The sequence below is a fragment of the Anoplolepis gracilipes genome, chromosome 1 (genome assembly GCF_047496725.1).
Source record: "Anoplolepis gracilipes chromosome 1, ASM4749672v1, whole genome shotgun sequence".
In the NCBI taxonomy this organism is placed as follows: Eukaryota; Metazoa; Arthropoda; class Insecta; order Hymenoptera; family Formicidae; genus Anoplolepis; species Anoplolepis gracilipes.
This window is the reverse complement of record NC_132970.1, coordinates 3,545,575-3,571,436: the sequence shown is the minus strand read 5'-3', so window position 1 is coordinate 3,571,436 and position 25,862 is coordinate 3,545,575. Positions and strand designations below refer to the sequence as shown.

Here is a 25,862-nt window from a genome sequence, read left to right as displayed (position 1 = left end):
CTTTATAATTCACTATGCCCTGATTCTTTGGTTCTGCTTGGGATCACGATTAAAGAGATTATCATGTTTCCTTAAGAGAGAAACGTCTCAAACATGGACACATAAAGTAAGGATGAAAGTTCAATTTGAACAAGAAAGAAACCCTGTCTTGCACATTCGATAAATGCGAATCACTTCTTTGCACGATCGAACTTATACGTAGCAAATCATCTTTCTTCTTTTCTTTCGAGTTATCAACAGATCGGCTTCTTGCATCATTTATGCAAGAGAGTCTGCATTCGCGGGTATAATCGTCACTGCGGTATTATTCGGCAGGAAAGTTCCATTCTCGCTATCCTTTTCGTTTACATCAGTACGATCATCGAAATCTTGAGAGGTCACCAACAGCTTCTGCTGTCTCGCTTGCTTCTTCTCGCGTTTAATCTGGTTATAAAAATAAGCAATAACGTTAGAAAGATTATTAATTAAATCATTTCGATATTTGTCATTATTTTATATCGAGAAAATATTATATACAAACCTTGAAGAATAATCGAAGATAGTGACACGGAAACACAACGCACTTTCCTGCCTCTTCCTCGGCGTCGATGTAAACCCCACGTACAAGAATGGTATTGCTACAATTAAGGAGAACGAGAAAAACGAAACAACTGATGTGAGTAATCCAGCAGGACAATTCCGGATTATCCGGCAACAGCCACAAATCGAGCGCGTTCCATATACCTCGCCAGACGTTCACGGTCCCTAGGAAGCTCAGAAGGAGAAAAGCGTCCGCGACTACTAAGAGAACCAGACCCTGAAGACGCGCGCAGACGTATCGCATCAGTGGTTGCAGACAAAACGTTACGGCGACTATGAAATAGCCGATAGCCTGTAATATATTTCTTGTATTATATTTCTCGACAAAAAATTTACTAAGAAGATATAAAAACGCAAAAGAAATCTACCTATTTGGTATCTTTCAATAGGAGAATCAATTTTTTGCTAATGTTTTTAAAAAGCTTATATTCTAAAATATCTAGTTCCTTTTCTTTTATGTCCTAAAAAGTGAAAAAAAAAGATATAAAAGATTTTAAAAAGTGATAGTCTCAGAAATTTACACATTCGAGAAATTTTGTTTCCGTTGTATATAAAATTTAAGCTCGATTTGTATTCGAAAATCGTATGAATCGTGTCGGCCAACATCGACGACATTATACAAATGACAAATGACGAATCAGAGGGATAACGTAAAACATTTCATATGAATATACCGACAATTGTGCCATGTGCCTCGGCAATCATACAATTGGCGAATATTCAATTATATAATCGAACTACCGGCGTATAGTGCCATGGCACTACGCACGTACGTCGTATGTCTGCAAAATTTACAGTTTCTCGTTTCATTGTTGTAATCGTGAACAGGAGTTCACGCACATGTAATCATCTCTATGAACGAATATGCAATATATTTAAGAAAATAAAATATTATTTATGAACTGTAATGTTTTGATGATCGAGTGTTAGCAATCGCGGCCAGCAATTGCGATCCACATATCGACTATAATCGACACTTAAAAAATGATTAACTAACCGCTCAAAATATTAAACACGTGTGATATTATCAAATTTATTATATTTTATCTGAATTTTTTTATCGCATGATATATATATAATACATCTTAATATTGACAGATCGTTTAAGGTTAACGATGGCGCACAGATTAATCTGGGCATCTGATATCAGATAGTATGTCAAAAATTTTCCGCTTATGAATATCGAATCAATGCTTTAATTGCTCAATTATGATAATTTTCTTTAAAGCAGAATTCTTGTTATTACGAAGTAATTTTATTTTGTTAAACATAAGAATATTATATATTCTATAATTTTTTTATATTCTCCCACTGTCAATTGTAATCGTTATTTTTATCATTTTGTGTTATTATTGTTTTTTATTTTTTCTGTTTTTAATATTTATTGCTCTCTTTTTTTCATTTATTTTATTAAAATAGTGTTACTTATCGTCAGCTACCATATCATATGACATCTTCTGACACTCTTGTAATTTTGTTTTTGCGAAGTAACCAAGTTTGCTTCTATTAAAAATAAATAAACACGTAATATAATATAATATAATGATTAATGTACTATAGCAGGACTCTAATGAAAATAAGTAAAATATAAATTTTTTATATTTATTTTTATCTATTTTCACTTATGAGAAAAAGAGAAAGTAATGTGACATTTGGATATGCAATGCGAAATAGTTGAATCATTGATAATCTGTACGTATTCATAATTTTATTATCGATTTAAGAAATCGTACTTACGAGTGAGCCAACGGCAGAACATTTGGGATTTTCTGGAAATAGATAAATATCGATGAGAATCCAAAACCCTCTCCAAACGAAAATAACCAACGTGCCAACAACACCGACGCTAAAGGCACAATCCAGTAAGTACAATGACCAGTCCCTCGTATTCTGCAATCGCAATATTAACATTATATGTGTGACTTTTGCATGTAGTAATTAAAGAAAATATTAAATAATATCAAATAAGAGATTTTATTTATGAGATATATATATTATGCGATAATAGATTTTATGTGGACTCTTGTCAGAAATTATATCTCTCAACTGATATCATAGCACTGCTATTATACAGCAATTTTTTTTAAATTTAAGAAAGAAGAGAAAATATATAAAATATATAAATATATAACAAAAAAGAAAAAATATATATATAATAAAATATGGCATAAATCGCTATCTACAGTTTTCGATTAATTTAACTTGATTAATAAAAATATTATCATTCTTGTGCGCGTGAAAGATAATAGATATATAAATTAATGAATCATGATATCTGTCAAGATAGAAATCGAAATTAATTATATATGTCATTTCTCGAAATTATTCACATGTTCATTATATTTTGACAGCTATATTATCAGAAAGAAATGTCTACCTGAACTCATTAAGTACGATAAGCTTTACGTTAAATGAAAGACATAAATCATACAAAATTAATTTTTAATAACTAACAATCTTATTAAGATATCTTTTAGGAATTATGCGATTATTCACACATTTTTTCATTCGCATATTTTTTAATAAAAATTATTTATATAATCGTAGGTAATTAATATAATTATTTCGACAAATTGACAGGAAAACGCAATTGCTCGAAGAATTATCTAGATAAGAGAAACGTTTTTCGTGCAGATAGAGAAGAAGACGCGATTGCAAATGACAAGATGTGGCGCGTAAATTAGTGCACTTGCACATACTGCGCTAATGCGCATGTAGACTATACAAGCGCAATAGTAGTTGACGGTCGGGGGACTTAGCCGGAAACTGTGCTTATACACACCGATAACGCGAGCTTGGACGCGACGAGGCACATGCGATCCGTAGATCCGATTTATGATTTACGACGCGTTTTATTCCAGTGATTGAACCAACCGAGAGACAATGATAAATCGAGAGAAAATGATCGTGTTTGTGTATAATGTAATGCACGAAGTGGCTGGCTTCTAACGCAAATTCTCCGCATGTTTACTTTTCGCGCTTCTCTTTCGCATTCCTTTTTTGCTGTCAAATTTCTGTCAATAGACAAAAAAATTTTTATATATTGTTTTTTGTAAGTATTTTATGTTTGTATGCAATATATTTAAGCTTAAGAACTAACAAGCACTTATTGTTATATTAAGAAGAATCAACAGAGATGTCTATTAAAAATACTTATTAACGAATTGACATCAGTCCATTAATATTTAATTAAAAATAAGTTTTAAATTAAAAATAAGAGTGCACTTTAATTAATAAAATAGTCTGTGTATATTACATGTACATACCATAGAGGAGCTCGTGACTTTGTCTTTTCTAATCGTTCGTTCCGTTTATAGTCATATGTATAAAAAAGCATTATGGGCAAATACATCTATACAGACATATATTGTTCAGGGATATTATTTTTTCACACAATATATTATTTTTCTAGAAAATATAAATTTTAACCTTCTGAAGAGTGCATTTTGACATATATTCTCATATGAAAAGAGACGCAGAAAAAGGGATGATATATTTGATGACGTATTTCTCTTCTCCGGTAATTAAAAATTCAATATAAAAACATATATAACATATTTGTATTGTACGTTGTATATTCAGAACAATATTGGGAAATGTTGAGTAATTTCTAAAATTTCTGTTGTATTATAAACACTCAGCATTTTCATTTTGATAAATTAATTTTATTTACTAATAAATTTCAAATAATTTTTTTATCTATTAGTTTTATGAACAAATTTCTTTCTTCCAATAGAGATGAATTTTTGGTTTCACTTAATGAAACACATTGGAGATGTGTGTGTAACCCCTAACAGCACACATGTTCAAAAGATATTTATAAGAAATCCATAGGATGTTGAAACATTTTTTTTTAACATTCTATGAATCTCTTATAAACATCTTTTAAACAAGAGTTGCTGTTAGGAATTATACACATCTCTCATTAAAAACTAATTAGACGTTAGAAATAATTCTTCTTTTTTTTCGTAAAATACAGCTTCTATAATCCGTATAATTCCTATTTTAACAATTTTTCTCTCATTTTTGTATTCTTCTCTTACTAGTATTATCTTGTAATTTGTTTCTTAATTCAATTTTTTTTAGGTAATATCTTATTTATAATTAGGCTATAAGATTGTAATCTTACATTGGCCCTTACGGTTTGCGACGCATCCCGAGAGAGGAGAAAAAGAGATAGATACTTACGTTGATGCGGAACATAGTCTGCACTTCGAAATAACCCGAACACGAATCGAGAACGAGCGCAAACGGTGGCGCGGAAACGTTGCGGATCGCACGCATGATGCCAAGCGCGAGGAGACTGACAGCGGTCGTGGCGACGATGGTGCTGGGCGTCTGTTCCGTGTAGATGTCCAGGGCCATAAAGGTACCGCGCCAGGCGTTCACACAACATAAACCGAACACGCTGGTATAAAGCCGCGAGCCGATATAATAGGACAGCCGATGCTTATCCGGATGGAGAACGTCGACCAGGCAGTGTTGCAGCACGTTGAAGACGAAGAGACCGGTGAAGCCGATCGTGATCGATGCGAAGCTGCTGAACACCGGCTTGTTCGGATAGACGTAAAAGTCACTAAGTTCCCAGGTGCCGCGCCAGTAACCGACCACTGCAGGCGCGATCATAAACGTGGAGAATATCGTGTCTAGAATCGTCAGGATGGCGTAGTGCAATCGATTCGAGGATCTTCTGTCTAGGCCCCCGGTCATTCTGGCACTAGCCGCGCGCAACTCGACCATTCTGACCCAATCCGGATCGAATTTAGTAATCGCACCGCTGGTCATTCTGCATGATTCGCGCTTTCGGAATTATTAACTATTACGTAAAAAAGAAAAGGAGAAGAAGAAGAAGAAAAGAAAAATACGTAATCAGTTTAAAAAAACAAGGGGCGACGTGTCTAAGTGTGACAACATTTGACTTTTTCTTCCTGACTCATGACATTCTCTGATGACGTTGGACTTGTGATCTTGATTCAACTTATTTGTCAAGATCAGTCTTTGTTATCCTCATCATAAAACGTTCATGCTAACTCGATGGCATGCTCTCGATGGGGGTAAAAATTTATCTTGTACACTTTTGTGTTCTCAGCTAACTTCTTCAGCGTTGTTCCTGAAAACGAAGAACGCCAATTTCTTCCACGATGAAAAACACTTTCCCGTGTTCCTCAGATTGAATTAAATAATTGCACAAAATATTTATATTGTAGTTCAACACACAAGGACCTTCACCGAGATGACGCGAAGGAGCTGCGCTGTCAGATCCAACCCTCGTCCGTGCGCTCAAAACCGACAAAGTCAGATAGACCCGTTGATCGGCAGCAGCGGGGTGAATACTGACTTGTCTTCGGTACAACTGCTATCTTTTATCAACTGTGCTTAGCCGCTAAACGTACGGACCAACACTATCGCATTATCGCGAACAGCGTCGTCGCTCGCGCGGCGGACCACCGGCACGAAGTACCCGCGGTACCGCTCTCCTTTGCTCCCTCGTTCTCTCCGATCTCGCCCTCCCCCTCTTATCCGTTATAATCGCCTCTCATCACAGTGCTATCACGGTGCTATCACAGATCAGAATGATCGGTAGCGATGAAATCCCTCGATCCCGCTGTTGTAATGTGATTTGAAGACGATTCGGTAGCGCAGGGTACATCTTAAGGATTCTAAGAGCTTCCACTTATCATTTAAGTTGTGTCTCAAAGAAGAAGTATCGACATAATGCGGAATTTGAAAGATAAGAAACACGTGAATTAATCTTTCATGAAAGTATTCTCCAAATGATTCATTCCATAGCTCGCTGTCAGATTTGATATAAACTGGCTTAGAAAAGTGGAATAGACAAATAGGAACAAATATCACGATAATTGATGCAATCGGGCCTATATCTTTTAATATTAAAGCTTTCTTATCGTATTGCACTTTTTCGAGTCGTACTATTGGAACTTTCCAGTGTAATTTATCGTGTCACGTTTTGTATCTTGTTTATTGCATCACAGTTAAATTGAAGTTTAAATTACATGGATTACCACGCGATAAAGATAAGAAGAAAAAAAAAATACATATACCCTATAAGCGCATAATATTATATAATATTTAAGATATATTCAAGATATATTTTTAGAAGATATAATATATTCTAAGAATATACCTTAAATATTATATAATATTATGCGCTTATAGGGTATGGAGAGTAGCGTCCGCAGGAGAGAGCAAGGGAGGGCACATGCTTCCCTGGAAAATAAAAAAATTCATAATCATAATGTATTTCATGTTTTCAATGCTTACGTTCCTCATTTCACAAAAAAAATAGAAAAAAATATTAAAAAATTAAAATAAAAATGTAAACAAATACAAAAAATTAAAAAATTTTTTAAAATAACAAATACAAAAAAAAAAAAAAAAAACAAATTAACCTTTCTCGATTTACATCTTGCCTTACCTTGTCGCGATAAGAAACCTTTAATATTAAAAGATATAGGCCCGATTGCATCAACATTATTTTGGTTTTAAGCGAGACTTAAATATATGTCTGCCTTTATTCATTTAGAAAGAAAGATAAAGATAGACACATGTTTAAGTCTCACTTAAATCCAAAATAATGTTGGTGGAATCGGGCCTTAAAAATGTAAATATCAAAGTATTTCACATCAATCTGACAAGTGACATTTATGTCCCCCCTCTGAAAAATATCCTGTGGACGCCCTTAAATACATATAAATATATATAACAAGTTTTTAGAAAAAAAATTTTTACGGCTTATTTTATTCTATGGGTAATGATATAATTTCTAGTCATTTTGATGTTATTTTTTTTTTTTGAATAGTGTTTCCTGTCTCGTGCTCATTTAAGCATTGACGTATATACTCATTTAACCATTGACGCTTTAGCCAAAGTTGTCGCTAATTGACTCCTTTTTTGTGCTCCAATCAAGCTTGAGTTACAACATCTTCTCACCTTCGTTTATTAATTCACCCCGACAAGTCTCGCCAAGGGCATAAAATTCACAATCATCTCGAATAATTATGACAAATACAAAATTATTTCGTTTAAACGCGCTCTTTAAACGCGTTGCACTCAAGATTATTTTTGGAGCTTCTTAATATTTTATTACATTATACTTATTGTAATATGTATGTCGCGCACATAAAAATATAGATTTTAATATAATGGTTTTCGAATATTGGGACTCAAATAATATCTGCGTTTATCTATAGTAATAAAGTTGAATCTACTTGTTTATTGTTTGGAACGATCATACGTAAACGGAAAATACTTACATATTTATAAACAATAATGAAAATCATCGTATACAGTTTGTTATCGGGAATATTTAGTAATAATAAGTACACGAGTTCGTTATCGCGACTTTCTGATTGGAAGAAGAAGATAATCGCATCTCTATTTCGTACATAACTTGTCATTCTGATTGTTACAATAACCAGTGATTCGATAAATATGATCAAAAATGGATAACATTTCTTCTATAGATAAGAAATGTTCATTCGCGTCTGTACAATCACAACGTCATCGTATCTCTATTATCGGTGAACAGTAATCATTTCATAAACTTCCGGGAAAAACCGACAAATTTCAACTTTGTTGAGATCTTTCTACTTGTACAAATGCAAAAATTCTCCGACCATATTGTATTTTTTTAATAATTTTTTTATACAGTTTCATTTAACAGTTCTTATAATACATTTCGTTTAAGCACACGATGAAAATTATATAATTGTACAATCAAGTTCTAATATAGATATCAACAACGTGTAATTTATAGAGTTATGGGAATAGTTTATCATAACAATTTTTATCTAATTAACGATGAATCTCAAATGAAACTGTTAAACGCATGATCATGTACGAGAATTATTGTGCTGTCATTAAACGTATTATGATTTTCACGATATCTAAGACCAGAAAATTGATAACGTTTTACTAATAACTATTAAATCTCAGTAAATTAGATAATTCTTGATAATATTTAGGAAAAATCTGTTTTATGATTTCTGTGGAAGAAACCAGACGAATAATTTTACAGTAACTTTTATTACATTATACGAAACGATTTTATTATTTCAAAGGAGACTTATGTGTGGATTATTGTACAGATCACATAATCCTCGACATAATTGAAAAAAATGTAATCATATGTACAAAAATAAATTTTACGTGCAATATTTATAGTCGGACCTCTTATCCTACGACCCTCTTATGCTACGAAACCTCTTATCCTACGACAAAAAATCCTCTCATGCTACAACCGCGAAAGGGGAATTATACCCCCACTCTCAAATTTTTGTCGTAGGATCAGAGGTTTAAGGGGAAGATTCCCGGATCGAAAATGTCGTAGGATAAGAGGTCCGACTGTAGTTCCATTTATAAGCTTTCAAATTAGACACGTGTATTGTATAATCGCATTAAACGCCATTTGGCAATTGAGCACAGGGTCAGCGGCTCTTTAGGTGGTAATCAAAGAAGCGACTATCACGAAGTGCATACGATTGTCAAAGGCAATGTAAGAGAGGTCGCGACAACGAAATTATATGAAAAAATATGGACACAAAGCTCGATTGTACCCTTGAATCGTTATGCAAGACAATTTTACTTCTCACAAAATTGATTATATATTTATTATATATTATTATATAGTTTTATGAACGTCAATGAAAGAGCATAGATAATGAAATTTCTTATATAAAATTTACAACATATGTGATTAATATTCAAACAGTACTTTTTCTATGTGCTTGCATATAAAATTTTTAAAATTTTTATAATTTAAATAACTACGTGCTGTTTCTGATTGTGTATATAAACTCTTTTGTAATTACAATAAACATGTTATCATATACATAAACACAGAGTTGGAAAAGTTACTTTATAAAAGTAACTTTGTTACCGTTACCGTTCTTTTTTCCTAAAAAATAACTCGTTACCGTTACTGTTACTCAAAAAGTAACGAATCGTTACTTTCTTTTTGTATACAATACAAACTTTGCATAAAAATTTTTTTAATACAAGATTAAATCAAATTAAAAATTTACACTAAACATTAAAAATTTTTAGACATTATTTTACATTAAAGTAATTAAAATGATATAATTTTTATAATAATATTGCTATTTACGTAAAGTATATAATAATTTTGATAATAATAAATTATTTTAAATAAGATAAACTTTTGAAAAAAATGTAAACAAGCTTTCTTAAACATTTTTAGATACTGTAAATGTAAATAAAGTAATTTTCTTATTGTTAGTTTACTTTCAATACATTTGTTACTAGGGTCAAAATCGCTTTCTTCACGTCTCTTTATTTTTTTTTTATTTTAAAATTCTAACACGATACGATAATTTTCATAATATTAAATTCTTGACTAATGACACTGAATTATCTGTCTACTTAAATGTTATTTTACAAAGTAAAAATATACTAAAAAGAGATATCAGTAATTTCTATGTGATACTGCATTTCAATACTCTTATCAACAGTTCTATTTTACGCACGTGTATTTATAGTATGTTACATATACAAATAAAGTACATATAATATGCGCGCATAAATGCACATGAAATGAAAAATATCTATGTTTTTTAGTTGAAAATTATATTTGAAAAAAGTATAGTATATTCAAGTATTCTATATTAGAAAAAAATCCCAGACAGCACAGAAAGGCCAAAAGACAATAAGAAGTTTTTAAATTATCTTTTAAGCATCTTTTAAAGACATGTGCTGTCTGGAAAGTAAGGATAACTGTTAATTTCGTTACTTATTGTTATCGAGAAATGTAACGAAGTTATTTTTTCCGTTACAAACAAAATTAGTAACGCCGTTATCGTTACAGTTACCGAAAAAAAGTAACGGTAATGACATTACAAGTAACGCGTTACTTACCAACCTTGCATAAACATATAGCAATAAAACTTTTGCAATTACGAGTGTGTTACATGAATGTTATCCCAAACCATTATAGGTATAAAAATATTCGTTTTCAAGTAGACGAGAAACTGAACTTATTTTTAACTTACCACATTATATCTCGTAGGAAATCGAAAAACGTAATGTGGTACATCAATGAAGATAATGAATGGGGTTGCTATCAAGTTCCGAATGCAACGTAGAACCGCCAAGCACGCCAGCAGTGAACACATCAAAGCCGTTGTTATCCTATATAGCGAGATATTACAAGATAACGATTATTAAATTGTCCACTATTATGTGACACATCTTATATTTACTTCTTTATTCAAAAAACTTTCCATGGATCTGTTTTTTTAAAGTATACAAAATTTTTCTCTCTTTATTTCAATACATACATTCTTTTTACGCAAACAAAAAAATATTGTTGAATTAAAAAGGAAGAATGTCAATTTACCATACGTGCATAAATAGATAATTATCAATGATGATCCAGCCACCTCGCCAATGCGTGATGCACGCTACTCCGAAAGTGTAAGTGTACAGAATTCGTAACATGTAATAAGGTAGTCGCTTTCGCCAATTTAATTCAGCCCATTTATTTGTGTAAAGATCATGAAAACGATTCTTGAAAATTGCGAGTGCTACATGTAACGCGGCGCCGAACGTAAAACAAAGCCAGCCGGGAAACCTGTTGACATAAATCTTTTGCATACGCGTGTAACAAATCTCGGTGCAAAGAAACGATATAAGCAGCATCGACGAATCACACATTATTGATTATCACGAGAATATTTTGCAAATAATATTTTGTACAATATCACTTTTAATGTCATTATCATTACAAAAATGTATTAATGTTAGGTTACAAAATGCGTAAAAGTTTTATTCAATATATGTATTGTCAATAAAGCTTGAGCATGTTATTAAGAAATATTCATGTTAATAAGACATTTACATTATTTATATTAATTTTTTGTTTATTCTCATTCATTAATTATTTTGATTAGATAAGAGGGCGTTTTATTAATTATTAACGGTATTGTAAAATAGTACGCAACAAATATATATACAATAGTTAATTAACTAAATTTCAAACCGAAAAATTCATCCATAGAAAATGTATTAATTATATAAATATTATACATATATAGAAAAATATATATACTTGTACACATATCAAAAAATATGAATATCGATATAATTTATAACCATTCTTTAATACTTTTATTATTGTCAAAAATGAATAGGTAAATGAATGACTAAAAGTTTTAAAGTTAGATGTACTAATTTTAAAAGATTTGATTATCTTATCATACTGTCTGTAGAGTATTCCAATTTTATATTTACTCACACGTATATCACAATGATTTTGATTGATTCTTCTATTTCTTCTGTTACTCACAATTGCGTACGAAGATCCATCGATGTCCATACTCCTCTCCAAAAGCCAATCGTTAAAGGAGCGATCATACTCGCAGATATTAATATATCGAGTAAAGAAAACGTTCGTTTTCTTCTTTTTGATTTTTTTGTTGGTTTAGTTACTTCTTCGAGGACTTGATGAGTTTTTTCATTGCATGTACAAGTATTGTCTTCCTATAATCCCGTTGATATTTGCAAGATTTTAATAAAATTTATTCAGATTACAAAAGAAACAATTTCAGATGACGTATGTTAATCAATTTAGTTATAAATTTATCATTTAAAAGTTGTATGTGGTAGTATTAAAAATTTGTATCTACCAAAAAATTAATGTTTTGGATAAAAAGACCCTAAATATAGTTTTAAGGATGATATACTTATTAGGTAAATAAATATTACTTATATATATTTATTAGGCAAAATAAATATATATAATAAATTTTAATAAAACTGAGGCTCATAAAAAATTAAAGGTAGAAACATATAGTACAAAAGCATAAATGAGCCATGACACATATGATTTAGATAATAAAAATTGTTTAATGCAAGTTAGAGAATTTCCATAAAATTAAAAGTCGATTTGTAAAGCAAACGTGGATATGGTCAAGCGGTAGTAATCCATAGATATCGGAAGATTCCGATATCTATGTAGTTATCACGAAATATAAACAAATCAGTGCCGGTGTTTGGGTAAGACACAGTCGGGCGATCTCCCAGGGCGCCAAATTTTTAGGGGTGCCGCCTGTGCCTCCCCCCCCTTGCTCCGTCCCTCACCCTCACCAACAATCTCGGAAATTTTTTTTAAAGTAAGTGGACAAATATTAGATATATATTAGTTAATGAAAATAAGAAGTATTAATAGATAAGTGGATAGCATGCTCGCCTTTTAAACAGAACGATTTCGCTTCTAGGAATTCTTAAGCGTTCGGCTACTGATTAACACGCGCAGCGAAAATAGAAGTCCCCTGAAGATTTTTTGAGAATGAAAATGTTAAAAGTCGATATTTTACTTTTAAAACCATATAGGCTTGTAGGCAGTAACAAGCCGAAACTTTTTTCTCTGCGCAATTTTTTCATAGGGCGATTACTTTACATAATAAAAACTAGTAACTGAAAAATCGTTGTGAAATTTGATAAAATTTTAAAATATTAATCGTCATAACTTATGTGCGATAATTACTGAAAATTACTAATTGATATTCGTGCCCTTAAGTGGGTCACCACGATCATTTTTGCCCGGGGCGCCAGTCATGCTAAAACCGGCACTGAAACAAATTAAACGTGGTTGATAAACTAAATTACGATGACTTCAAATTGATAAAATACGCAATATAAATAACAAAGAAACTAGACCTCGCGAAATAAATAATACAAATGAAAAGTAAGAAAATAATCGATATGTGTCGTGTGTCGGACGTTTCGGCTTGATTTTTCAGGCCTTCTTCAGCGCAAATATTCAAATATTAATAATTAGTCAGTGCATGATAAAATTAACGTAAAATGTGTGAACTAAAGTTAAAGATTTTCATAGTTTGCCATTTTGAATCAACCAACAAAAAAGACAAGTTTCCAAGAGTGTTCAACAGCCTTGTGCTTCTCTAGTTTGTTAATTAGGAAGAACGTGCTGTGACTATTAATTGTTTATATGACCGTCTAGAAACATAATAAATAATGGTACTAATACGGACGTCAATATAATTTGAAAGAATGCACGTAGAGGAAATTATGCATAACCAAAGATTGTAATGATTTTGTGACTTATATAATACACTTGGTCGTTGTGAGTAGAACTCCATTATGTGGAGACAACCGTTGTTGATTAAGGACGACAAATTACTGTCATGAGACGACATTAAGCGCGATATTTATACATAATATATTTATAATAAATTTTAAATAAGAATAAATAAGTTTTTGGGAATATTCTAATTTAAGAATCTATTTATAATCGCCAAGAATAAAAAAGAGAAGCGAAAATAATGAAGAACAAATTTTCTTTGAAAAGAGGGAAAGAAATTTTTACCTTTGAATTATCTTGCGACGTCTCGTTGATATTTGATACTGTCCTATCATTCTTATATTTTTCAATTTGTCCTGTTTCTGCTTCTTCAATCGTAGAGGCAACAAGGTGATTATTTTCAAGCTTATTTATTGATAATATTAAACTTTTGCATTCAACAGTGTTAGGATGATATCTTTGCGATACTAATGTTTGAGTATCGTTGTTTGAGCAAAAATGTTTCACAGATTTTTCTATAAGCTTTTCTTCACTAGGCAACTGACACGATTCCGTATTGTACATATTTATTTCCTCGATTAGAAAATTAGAAAAAAAGATTCTCCTTCGTTTGATCAGGCGCTGTCGTGTGTGCGATATGTTATTACAATTCTGTAAACTGACCTAATGCGAAATAGATAAAACAAGTGGAGATAAAACAATACAAATAAGGAAGGTATAGAGAAGCAAACAGCTTAACGCACTCAATAGAACTACACTCATTTTAGTAAAAAAAAGCGATGCGGCGACTAGCAGTATCGTCATCGTGTTATATCACTTAGAAGTCTACTGAGTATATCCTAATAAATCTTACAAATAAAATACGTCAAATGTTTTCAACTTGACTTTTTTGCTCGTTTTGTCAAATCATCTGTTGTTCACATATCAGTATAAGATTAATAGTGCTGGTACAGTTTCATTTGCCAGATTTATCCGAGATATAATTATATGATAGGAGATATAATTTCTCTCACACATACACAAAATTCACTTTTTTATTGCATATAAGTACAGAAGATATAAGGAGAGCAGAGAAAGTAATACAAATCTACAAGAAAGTAATACAAATCTTTTCGTCAAAAGACAATATTTTTTTCTCATCAATATAGTTCTTTAATAAGCACACATTTGTGTTAACTTTAGAATTTATGTCGGAATCATCATTAATAAAAGGAAATATCTTTATAATATTCAATAATACCTGGATGAGATAATAAAGCAAAGATACGTCTGTCAGCTGGTAATTTATCACATGCAATTATCGCATGTGTGTATACCTATGTGTATTGTTTTATTATCATATCGGTTTATACTGTTTAAACGCGCACTGCTAATTAACGCAGCATCTATTCTCTCATATAGGCCAAAAATAATTTTATATTCAAGATAATGCAATCGGTATAAAAAAACGGAGACATATATATAAAATATATACAAGAGATAAAGATATAACAGAGAAGTTATCTATAAGTTAATGAATATATGATTTACCAAAATGAAATATTCCATACAGCACAAATCTTTCAATTATATTACAGCAATGTTGCTACAATATTTTTGCAACATTACTGCAATATAACTGAAAGATTCGTACTGTATGGGATTAGATTGTGAAGTCAATTATTATTACATTTTCAAGAATACTAGTAATATTTTAGACAAATTCTACATATTTTAATTTTATATCTAGAATTAAATTAAATAATGTAAGATAAAATATGCGCTTTACTCATCAACATATTATATTATCTCAAAAATATTCACACAAATATAATAAGCTGAAATATATTATATTATCAATATTTTTCAAAGAATCTTTTGTAATAATTGACTTTGCACACAATCTTTTCTCTTTCTATTTTGCATTAGCCCGATACGATTATTAACTAAATAAAAACTATAGTAATGCAGCTTTACTATAATAATGACTTAAATATGGCTTTAAAATTTTTATTGTGAATTTTACAAAGTAATTAATTACTTTATAAGTTTTTATCGCGTTATACATTTTTTCATAGGATAAAGAAATTGAAAATAAATTATATACATATATATTTCGAAATTGTATAATATTAAATCTTTTTTCTAGGTAATTTTTATTAATAATTTATAATTAAATAATACATATTCGTTAATATTCAGTGAAATGCATGTATATATATATATATATATATATATATATATATATATATATATATATATATATATATTCTCTACAATATATTTCATAAAATATGATTCAAACTTCACGAGCTTTAGCCTCTAAAGAATTTCTGTTCAGCAATTATTTAATATTAATAATTTTGTCAATTGTTTGCATTTTCTAATTTGTCCAAATAATTCAATTTTGCCTTGGCAAAATTTTGCAAAAATTCTTTTAAAAATGTGCCGTTGAAGTTTGACAGTCTTACAGAGCTTTGTATTATATAAAAATGTAATGTATAACTAAATTAATGAAACCCAAATTTCAGAAAATGTAAATATCATTTTTGTTTTATATATAATATACTTCGCATTCCTACACATTTAATACCTATTAGAAAAAATCGAAGAGACTGTGAATAAAATCTATTTTATTTAGAATAATAACAAAATTAATGGAATACATCTGAACTTTTTATCGATATTAAGTTGTTTATTCGTTTTCATGGAATTGTAATATATATTTAAATATATATATTACAATATAAAAAAAGTCTCCTTTTAATAAATATAAATGTGTTCTTTTTCCGAAAATAAATGTTTTATATCATTATAGTATAAAAATGAATTTAAATCTCATTAAAGCATTTAAAATCTCTAATTACATATTTGTCACGTATAAAAGAAAAATGTCTGCTTTTACATAATATAAATGCGTTTTTTTTCTAAAAATAAATGTTTCATATAACTAGTAAAAATGAATTTAAATCTCATCAAAGCATTTAAAAATCTCTATAATTATTCGTTACGTTCTTCGATGCTACAAAAAATTGCGATTACTTCGTATATGTATATATATTTATATTAAGAAGAATTAATACAATAAATAACAATGATTATAAGTGCAATGCACAATATAGAAGACAGACCACAGATGGATGTTTCGAGATACGCGCCCGTGTCTCTCTACACAATTTGTGATACGGATAAAAAAGAGTTTTAAGTGTATCTTCCATATTGTGCGCTATAACTTTATTAAATTTGCGCGCTTTATCAACACCAACAATATGAACCTGACTTGAAATTAGTACCTTATGCAGAGCAGGCCATTAATACTTTTTTTGTTGATGTTTACATACGTCACGTTTACATATACGCGCAAGGCATCTTGCGTATAACAATGAAAATTTTGAGTTTCAACGCGTTATATGCATTAAAATGTATAACATTATAATTAGAATTTATTATATAAGAAATACGCAAATCGAACTTGATAATTGTACAAATTGTTTGTTATATTTTAATTATAATACTGTAGCTCTAGAGCTTTCCGTTTTATTCCGTCTTTACTATTACTTACCTAAAAATCTTTACGACTTTTTATTAAATTAATCGCTATCTACTACCGTAGATTCCTTAACTAAATTTTCCCTTAAATCAGATTCGTCTACATAATTATACTTTGAATTTTTTTCTTCTGCAGATTTTATGCACTGAAAGGAGTTAATAACAGAAGAATTGAATAACTGAAGCTTGTGTATACCATAGAATAAAATTTCAAAAACCACTTTAGAGTTGTTAACTGTATTCGAGAAAAAAATAAAATTTACTTTTTTATACATATTTTATTATTTGTAAAAGTATTATCATATAAAGATACAAATATTAAATAATGTTGACTAAATATGAAGTTTTATTTAAGGTTTTAGTTAAAATTATTACTGCACAAAAAAGTTTTTATCAAAATATCAATATACAAATATAAAAATACATATATAAATATAAAATATAATAATCCACGATAAATAATAAAAATAATAATAATAATAATAAATACAATATCTAATACAATATAAAATACAAAACATAATATAATAACAAGGATAAATTGTTATTATATCACGAAACGAAATAATTACAGAAAAAAGATAAATCGTAATTTAAATTCAAACTGCGTTTATTTTCAATTTATAAAACACAGCTTAATTTGGATTTAATTTAAAAAACATCTGGTTGGCAAAACTCTAAAGTGGTATCCGAGGATGATATTTAATTATAACTTGCAGAGTATGAAATATAAGTTATTCTTACTTCTTCAATACGTATTCTAGGTGCCATTATTTGTTCAGGATAATGCCATGGCTTGTAATTTGGATTATTAAGTAATTTCCAGCTTGGATAACCCACAGAGGCTTTGTGTAATCGTTTTACCATCTATAAAAAAATAATTTTATAAGGAAATGTGTATCTGTAACTTGAATCTGATATATTTCTTTATAAGAAATCTCACTTTGGGAGCAAATATTTGCGTAATTTTATTGACCAACCACACAGGCAATTTACCATGTGGATCTGTGTGTGATACATAACCGAGCTCGGAACCATCTCCGTTACGTGAAGGCCTTACAATATAGCCTTAAATATAATATATATTATTTTTAAACATATATATGTGCTGTATACGAAATGTTAAGTAGTTTCCAATATCTTACCCGTGAGGTAAGATGTTGCTCGTACAAAGTGTTTTCTAGGTGGATAGTCTTTGTGATAAACTGAATGATTTAATATCAATTGTTCTATACCAGTATCTAGCCAAGATCGTTGCAAGACAAAGTCTCTATTTTTTAATGGAGATGGGCATGCCACTAAAATTTTTGCAATAGAATAAGATTCCTGGTATATAAAGATCAAATCTCAAAGAATAAAAATACAATACTCACTGGAATAATAACCAATGTCATTATTTGGATTAAAAAACCCTATGTCTTTTGATTCAATCATATGAGTGTCCCAAACTTTTCTATAGTCTGGATCATGTAGAACATCATATAAAGTTTCTGGTGAAATGTCAGGAAAACGTGTTCTAATCTATAAAATTGCGTTACTCTTATTTTTATCATAAAAAGTACATTCATTTATCAATTGTTATAGTTCATTTATTAATAACAAACAACTTACTTTCACCATTTTAAAACTAATTCCTCGGACGGATTTTGTCCAAACAGATAAATCAGGTTTGTTATAATCTAATTTCCAGTCATTATTATCATCGTACAGTTTCTTTAATTTCTCAAAATCTTTATCTTCCGCAATTTTAACAACACCAATATCCATTGTAATATAGAGCAATGTCTAGAGGCGCAATAATATGAGTTATGTATATGTATATTTATAAAAGTACTTCTAACTAAAAATTATTTATTTACCTGATGTTGATTACAAGTTTAATGATAAACAGGCAGTACTATCATTTTTTTACTCAGTCTATTACAACTTTATAATTCCACACAATCCTGAATTCTACAGGAATATCCAAGACATGTAACAATTCTCCTGCATTGCATCTGCAAGGAATAATCATTTATATATGCTCTGTATTTTGTCAAGATTAAAATCAAAAAAAATACACACACATACATGCTTCCTTAGTTACTTCCACGGTTTCTGTGTTCGTTTTGTGGAATGAGACGATGATAATCAAGTCATATCACGCATCCGGTGATTTGAAAAGCTCGTTATCGCAGGTGATAAAGACTAGATGAGGCAACCAAACGCTCTAGAGCGTGTTTCGCTAATAAATTATGGCGATCATAAGTTAATGCTAAACGGCATGTACGAGTTAAACATCTTACAGACAACATCGGGAACGGGTAATGAGCAAGCTTATGCCTGTAAGAATTTCAAGTAACATTCCTTTGGTAAACGCTGACCTCCTTACGCTGGACGTCCGCTTCGAATATCGATTCGATCGAACGAAATTTATGAACGCGAAAATTTCACTGTCGACGGCTGCAACAATAAACGATAACGACTCCTGCATGCTTGTTATCGCGTGTCATCAGATCAGCACGTGGAACTTTGCTATCAAAGGCTAGCATCGTCGCTTTTAGGCCGCTTCGTACGTTGACAGTCCAACTGTCATTATCAGCCGGTACAGCCGGTATAAAAATTAAACCACGAACCACGAAACTTAAATCACGTGACGTGCGCGCAATGTTGATATGTGTAAAGTCACTAGATTACAAAGTACCGCAATCAGGGTAAAAAAGCTGCCATTTTGGCTCCGTGTTACGCGGTCATTTTAATTGTATGAATGTATTATAACAATTTTTTGGTAGGAAAAAAGAAAATAAAACCATAAATTATTATGTAAATAAGTTTTTTAATTTATGTTTTTATTGGCTACAGACATTGCTACACTTCTGCTAATTACATTTTTAATATCATTGCTTTCCTTTTTTTAATGAAAAATGTATCCTTGTAATAATAAAGTTGATAATAATTTGATTCGCCAGTGATGAAAATTAATAAAAAAGATAGCAAGTAATCGACCAAACTGGCAGATATGCTTATATAATTTTATTTGGTGTTCGATATACAACGACGTTTCGAAATTAGAAGTCTGTGTTTCGAATACGTCGATTGACCGATGCCAGCGCGCTTCCACATTTTTTTCTCCGCGCTGATTGGCTGTTCGAATTACGCATCCTTTGTCCCGCACGCTGATTCCCGTACCGTGTGATTTCACCATAAGGTACCAACACGGTTAGCTAATCAGAGAGTTGTAATGTTCACTGGCCAATAAGCATTGTGCGCTATCGGATCCCGTCTTTCCTATCTAGTTAGTATATAAACAAAGGAATAACAAAGCACGTGCAGCGACATGCGTCCTTCGTCCTTCGTCCATCTTTTATCGATAACGTCATCTAAATAGTGCAATCAAGCGCAATCTTACATCGCGGTACGTATAGACACGTGTTATTAGATTTATACGTTTTTTTAGTTAATTTTAGGAAAATTAGGTATAGGTAAATTAATTAATTGTAAATTAGTTGGTAATGTATTAATTTTATAAATTAATTAAATGTGGAGAAATATATGGATTTAGGGTTTTCAAGTTTTCCAGAATAATGTTAATTATGTTAGCCTAAGTTTACATATGTAAATCATAAGAAAAACAATTTTATTTTTGATTAAAAAATATACTTTATGTTCTACAAACTAGAAATGGCTAAGCGATCACAACCAGCTTGGCATTTGCCAGACAGGAAAGACAATATTGTACTACGGTTATACAACAGCTTAACCAGAGAAAAGGAAGTATTTGTTCCACAATACGGAAATCGTGTTCTATGGTATAGTTGTGGACCTACTGTTTATGATGCATCACACATGGGCCATGCAAGGTACTAAAATATTTCCATAAATGTAAATTCTTCATCTGTATAATTTGTGCTTTCCAAATTTGATACAATATCATCTTGACTTATTTTTTAATATTATTGTTATTATATATTATGTCAATTTAAGTATGATATTTTTATCTTTTTGGGCATGTAAAAAAGATATTTATATGCAAATTTTTTGTTTTAGATCATATATATCTTTTGATATTTTACGTCGTATATTGTCAGACTATTTTGGATACGATGTTTTATATGTGATGAATATTACTGATATAGATGATAAAATTATAAAAAGGGCAAGACAAAATTACTTATATGAAAAATATGTAGAAGAAAATCATAGTCTTAATAGTATATTGAATGATACGAAAGAAGTAATATCTACTTTTGAAAATACTGTAAAAACTACAACTGATCCTGATAAAAAGTGCATGATGGAGAAGATGTTATGGAAAATAACAAAAGCTATTGAAGATCTGGAAAAAGCAGTTATAGGAAAAAATGAGAAAAAAATTGCAGAATTTCAAAAAGTATATTACTGCCCCTTATCTTTAAAATTATTTTTTATTACTATAAATAAGTAAAATATTAATGTAACATTTATGTATTCTAGGCATTATTAAAAGAAGCTAAAGATCCTTTATCTGATTGGTTAGATAAAATAAAAGGCAGCACTGTTACAGAGCACTTAATATTTAATAAATTATCTAAACATTGGGAATCAGAATTTCATAAAGACATGGATGCTTTAAACGTAAGAGATTTTAATACAAAACAATACTAAAACAAACATTTTTTCAAGATAAAGTTAATTTTTATAACTATCAATATTATATTTTGCACAAATTATTTAGGTATTAAGACCGAATGTACTGACAAGAGTTAGTGAATATATCCCTGAAATAGTAGTGTTTGTACAAAAAATAATAGATAATGGACTTGCTTATGAAAGTAATGGATCAGTATATTTTGATGTAGGCAAATTTGACAAACAGGAAAAACATTCTTATGCTAAACTTGTACCAGAAGCATATGGTGATACATCCAGTTTACAAGAGGGAGAGGGTAAGTTCAAATCATTATGTTTTATCCTTTGATTTTTTCTAGATTTAATTTTTTAATTTGCATATAAGGTGATTTGAGCGTTACGGAAGATAAACTCTCAGAAAAGAAATCGGTGACAGACTTTGCACTTTGGAAAAGCTCAAAAGCAGGTGAACCATGGTGGGATAGCCCCTGGGGCAAAGGACGTCCTGGATGGCACATTGAATGCTCGGTTATGGCTTCTGCGATTTGCGGAGAGAGCTTAGATATTCATACAGGCGGTGTTGATCTTAAATTTCCTCATCACGATAACGAACTCGCACAAGCGGAAGCGTATTTCGATAATTCACACTGGGTCAGATATTTCCTGCACTCTGGTCACTTAACTATAGCTGGCTGCAAAATGTCAAAATCATTAAAGAATTTTGTAACTATACAAGATGCTTTAAAGAAGCATTCAGCGAGACAACTCAGATTTGCATTTCTTCTACATTCATGGAAGGACACTTTAGATTATAGTGACAATACTATGAATATGGCCGTACAATATGAAAAATTCCTTAATGTGAGTATTTGTATTATATGTTTGTATCGTGTAAACATCTAATACATATTCCAAGTCTAGTATTTATATATCTATATAATAAAATCAATGCTTGCAGGAATTTTTTTTGAACGTAAAATGTAAAATTAGATCTTTGGGAACGAAAACTACTATAGATAGTTTTAGTAAATGGTTTAAACCAGAAATACTACTCAATAGAAACTTTCATCTTGCTAAGCATTTCATACATAAAGCATTATGTGGTAAGTGTTTTTAGTCTAAATTATGCCTCATTGATCGTAATTTTAGATACATATTAAAGAGATGTTTTTATTGCAGACAATATTGATACAAGATCTGTTCTTGATATGATCCGAGAACTTGTAACAAATTGCAATGTGTACATAAGTCAAAATAAAAATCCAAATATGCTTCTCCTTAGGGACATTGCTGTATATATTACAAAAATGTTTATTATTTTCGGAACTATTTCTTCTTCGCACGATTCGATTGGATTTCCAATTAAAGATGAGACAGTTGGTGCAAATGTAAGATAGATATGTTATAGATTGATATACATATCTCTTTTATCTTCGAAAAGTTTTATGAAGTAATTGTATGAATTTATATACTATATTTATATAAATTTTTTATCAGGTTGAAGAAACTGTTATGCCATATTTGGAAATTTTGGCTAATTTCCGGCAGAAAGTTCGAAATTGCGCAAAAACTTTGAAAGCAAACGATATTCTGCAAGAGTGCGATATACTGCGCGACGATATTTTGCCGAACATTGGAGTGCGGTTAGAAGACAGTAATGAAGAAGATTGTAAAGTAAAATTAGTTAACAGAGAAGAATTATTGAAGGAAAAAGAAACTAAGAAGAGATTGGAACTCGAGAAGAATTTAGAAAAAGAAAAGAAAAAAGCAGAGGCTGCTACTGCTGCAGCAGCAAAGGAAGCACAGAAAAAAATACCACCGAGTGATATGTTTCGATTGGAAAAAGACAAATATTCTCAATTTGATGATAAAGTAAGAGCATCTTATTCATAACAATGCTTAGATTTTAGATATTATCTTTTTTATATATATTCTGATGTCTTACATAATTTATATATTAGATTTATATTTATATTTTATATATTTCTATTCTGTATATATAGGGATTGCCAACGCACGATGCCGAAGGTAAAGAGCTTAGTAAAGGTTTGCTTAAGAAGTTGCAAAAACTACAACAAGTACAACATAAACGTTATAACGAATACTTGGCAACGCAGAATGGTTGCTTGTAGAACTTTGTATGCGAAAATTCATCGATTCTATTTGTATTGTATGCAGAATATTTTGTCTCGACAACTCAGATCACTTTGCCGTTACGAAGATAATTATTATTGTTTAGTATTGAATATTTAAATTATTTACAAATTTATATAATTCAAATGTATGACTTATAATATTCAAATGTAATTTTCAAACGTGTGTGTGCGTGTATGTGTGTGTATATGAATATTTGAGTTAATTAAATTAATATAAAACTTTTTAAAGCTTTGTTTTAAAAGCTTTAATTAGTGAGTTTAATTTAAGCGTGATTTTCTATCAGTATCTTTTCTTTACAATGAAGTATTTTCAATTACTAAATTACTTTCAAATCTTTTTTTTTTTATAGTAATCTATTTATTTTTGGTTTATAGTTTTTATATTAAATATAAATAATTGTAACACAAAAATAATTGGTAAAATTTCATACAATATTATAAGTTATTATTATACAAAATAGGTTAATTTTATTCAGAGGATTATATACTTTTAAGATGCATTATATTAAGTATAAATATTTGTGGATTATATTAAATAAATATATCTCAATTATACCTGATCTTTTATAAGTTTATCTTATTCTTTTAAATATAATTGCTATATTATATGTATATCTTATATACATATATCTACTTTTAAAAAAAGTATTAAATCGATTCGAATGTACCCCTTTCTCGAAAATTTCGTTTATTGATGGTTTTTCCATGATTTGTATTGCATTTTTCACTGTCATTAAATAATTTTTTTTTAAATTTAAATTTACTTAAATATCTATCATTTCGATATGCTTACGGATCGTTAGTAATGTATTAATGTATTGCTTATTAATATTGTTTCAAGTTTATTTTTTCTAAAAATAATTTTAATTTTTATAATTTCTATAATTTTAATTTTTATTATTTTCATAATTTTAATTTTAATTTTTTATAATTTTGTATCTTACATTTAAAATTAAAATTTTGATGATTTAGTAAACATCACATATAACGTTTATTTAAAATATATATAATTTGATCAAGAGAAACTATGTAAATTAATTTAATATTATATTAACATTTTATCATATTATCATTTTTACGTTAAATTTTTTTTTTTTCAAAAGAAGGTTTTTATTTAAATTTGAAATTTTTTAAAATATATTACAGTTTAAATAATATATACATATCTCGTAGGAAAATAAATGGCACACGTATATCACGTGCTTTGTAATATTTTAGTATAGCTTCAATATCGAAACTTACAATATATTTTATATTTAATGTATATGTAATATATAAGAGAATCTACTTTTTGAGTTATTTTTGAGCTATTTTCGAGGACTGGCGATTAAATTTTTAAAAGAGAGAAGAATAATTAATCGTGAATATCTCACAAATAATAATTAAGACTGATAGTTATTTTCGAAGACTATCAATTCTCTCCTGGTTCGATCCTGTTTACTTCATAAACAAGAGTTAGATTTCGAAATAACATTCTAAAAATTTAATTATTGTTTATGAAGATAAAAGGATCAAAACAGGCAAGATCGATAATCTTCGAAAATAGTTATACCAAAAAAAGTATAGCTTATTACAATCAATAGTTTTTCAAGGGATATTCATGATTTAAAACTTTTCTTCCTTTTAAAAACCAGAGGTGGGCATTATTCGAATACATTTTTATCCAATTAGTTGAATTTGAATAAAATTTTATTCATTATTTGTATTATTCATTATTGGTATTATTCGTTATTTGTACTATTCATTATTTGTATTATTTATATAAAAAGATTAAAATTACATCCTATATATTTGCATGAAAATATTATTTATGTAATTATAATTATACATATAAATAGTCGTTATTTGTATAAATAATTGTTACATTTAATAATATAGTACGATAATATTATTTATATTATTTGTACGAATAAAAAATTGTAAGAGCATAC

At 29.7% G+C, this 25,862-nt stretch overlaps 3 protein-coding genes across 7 annotated transcripts; 1 reads left to right on the top strand and 2 right to left on the bottom strand.

Moving 5' to 3' along the window:
- Window positions 1-215: 215 nt before the first annotated feature.
- On the bottom strand, window positions 216-14,435 carry LOC140672464 (uncharacterized). Of its 5 annotated transcripts, XM_072904846.1 has the most exons (8): window positions 13,946-14,435; window positions 11,903-12,096; window positions 10,955-11,188; window positions 10,608-10,746; window positions 2,317-2,469; window positions 724-871; window positions 521-617; window positions 216-423 (listed from the first exon to the last, which is right to left on the bottom strand). In XM_072904846.1, the coding sequence occupies exons 1-8, from the start codon at window positions 14,222-14,224 to the stop codon at window positions 378-380; spliced, it is 1,290 nt and encodes a 429-aa protein (XP_072760947.1). In that variant the 5' UTR covers window positions 14,225-14,435; the 3' UTR covers window positions 216-377. The 5 variants fall into 5 exon arrangements, with proteins under 5 accessions (XP_072760947.1, XP_072760785.1, XP_072761029.1 ...); XM_072904684.1 differs by having other exon boundaries at window positions 521-871; window positions 13,946-14,431; XM_072904928.1 differs by lacking the exon at window positions 10,955-11,188 and having other exon boundaries at window positions 521-871; window positions 13,946-14,430.
- Window positions 14,436-16,418: 1,983 nt separating this feature from the next.
- Window positions 16,419-19,787, bottom strand: LOC140666028 (START domain-containing protein 10). Its single transcript, XM_072892743.1, has 8 exons — window positions 19,259-19,787; window positions 19,048-19,185; window positions 18,800-18,973; window positions 18,562-18,709; window positions 18,334-18,486; window positions 18,132-18,256; window positions 17,933-18,055; window positions 16,419-17,334 (listed from the first exon to the last, which is right to left on the bottom strand). The coding sequence occupies exons 3-8, from the start codon at window positions 18,953-18,955 to the stop codon at window positions 17,230-17,232; spliced, it is 810 nt and encodes a 269-aa protein (XP_072748844.1). The 5' UTR covers window positions 18,956-18,973; window positions 19,048-19,185; window positions 19,259-19,787; the 3' UTR covers window positions 16,419-17,229.
- Window positions 19,788-20,461: 674 nt separating this feature from the next.
- Cysrs (cysteine--tRNA ligase, cytoplasmic) lies at window positions 20,462-24,230 on the top strand. Its single transcript, XM_072892731.1, has 10 exons — window positions 20,462-20,582; window positions 20,847-21,027; window positions 21,215-21,557; window positions 21,641-21,781; window positions 21,882-22,092; window positions 22,161-22,636; window positions 22,734-22,878; window positions 22,955-23,163; window positions 23,273-23,647; window positions 23,779-24,230. The coding sequence occupies exons 2-10, from the start codon at window positions 20,849-20,851 to the stop codon at window positions 23,905-23,907; spliced, it is 2,208 nt and encodes a 735-aa protein (XP_072748832.1). The 5' UTR covers window positions 20,462-20,582; window positions 20,847-20,848; the 3' UTR covers window positions 23,908-24,230.
- The last annotated feature ends 1,632 nt before the right edge of the window (window positions 24,231-25,862 follow it).

Excerpts from the sequence above, each read along its gene's own strand:
- LOC140672464 (XM_072904684.1), bottom strand. The coding sequence starts at position 14,224 with ATGTACAATACGGAATCGTGTCAGTTGCCTAGTGAAGAAAAGCTTATA. Across the intron at positions 11,189-11,902 it reads ATGGATCTTCGTACGCAATT|GTTTCCCGGCTGGCTTTGTT; the intron begins GTGAGTAACAGA and ends TTATGTCAACAG. Across the intron at positions 2,470-10,607 it reads TTCCTACGAGATATAATGTG|AATACGAGGGACTGGTCATT; the intron begins GTAAGTTAAAAA and ends TTGCGATTGCAG.
- LOC140666028 (XM_072892743.1), bottom strand. The coding sequence starts at position 18,955 with ATGGATATTGGTGTTGTTAAAATTGCGGAAGATAAAGATTTTGAGAAA. Across the intron at positions 18,710-18,799 it reads TTAGTTTTAAAATGGTGAAA|ATTAGAACACGTTTTCCTGA; the intron begins GTAAGTTGTTTG and ends GCAATTTTATAG. Across the intron at positions 18,487-18,561 it reads TGACATTGGTTATTATTCCA|TGGCATGCCCATCTCCATTA; the intron begins GTGAGTATTGTA and ends CAAAAATTTTAG.
- Cysrs (XM_072892731.1), top strand. The coding sequence starts at position 20,849 with ATGGCTAAGCGATCACAACCAGCTTGGCATTTGCCAGACAGGAAAGAC. Across the intron at positions 22,879-22,954 it reads CATACATAAAGCATTATGTG|ACAATATTGATACAAGATCT; the intron begins GTAAGTGTTTTT and ends TTTTTATTGCAG. Across the intron at positions 23,164-23,272 it reads ATGAGACAGTTGGTGCAAAT|GTTGAAGAAACTGTTATGCC; the intron begins GTAAGATAGATA and ends ATTTTTTATCAG.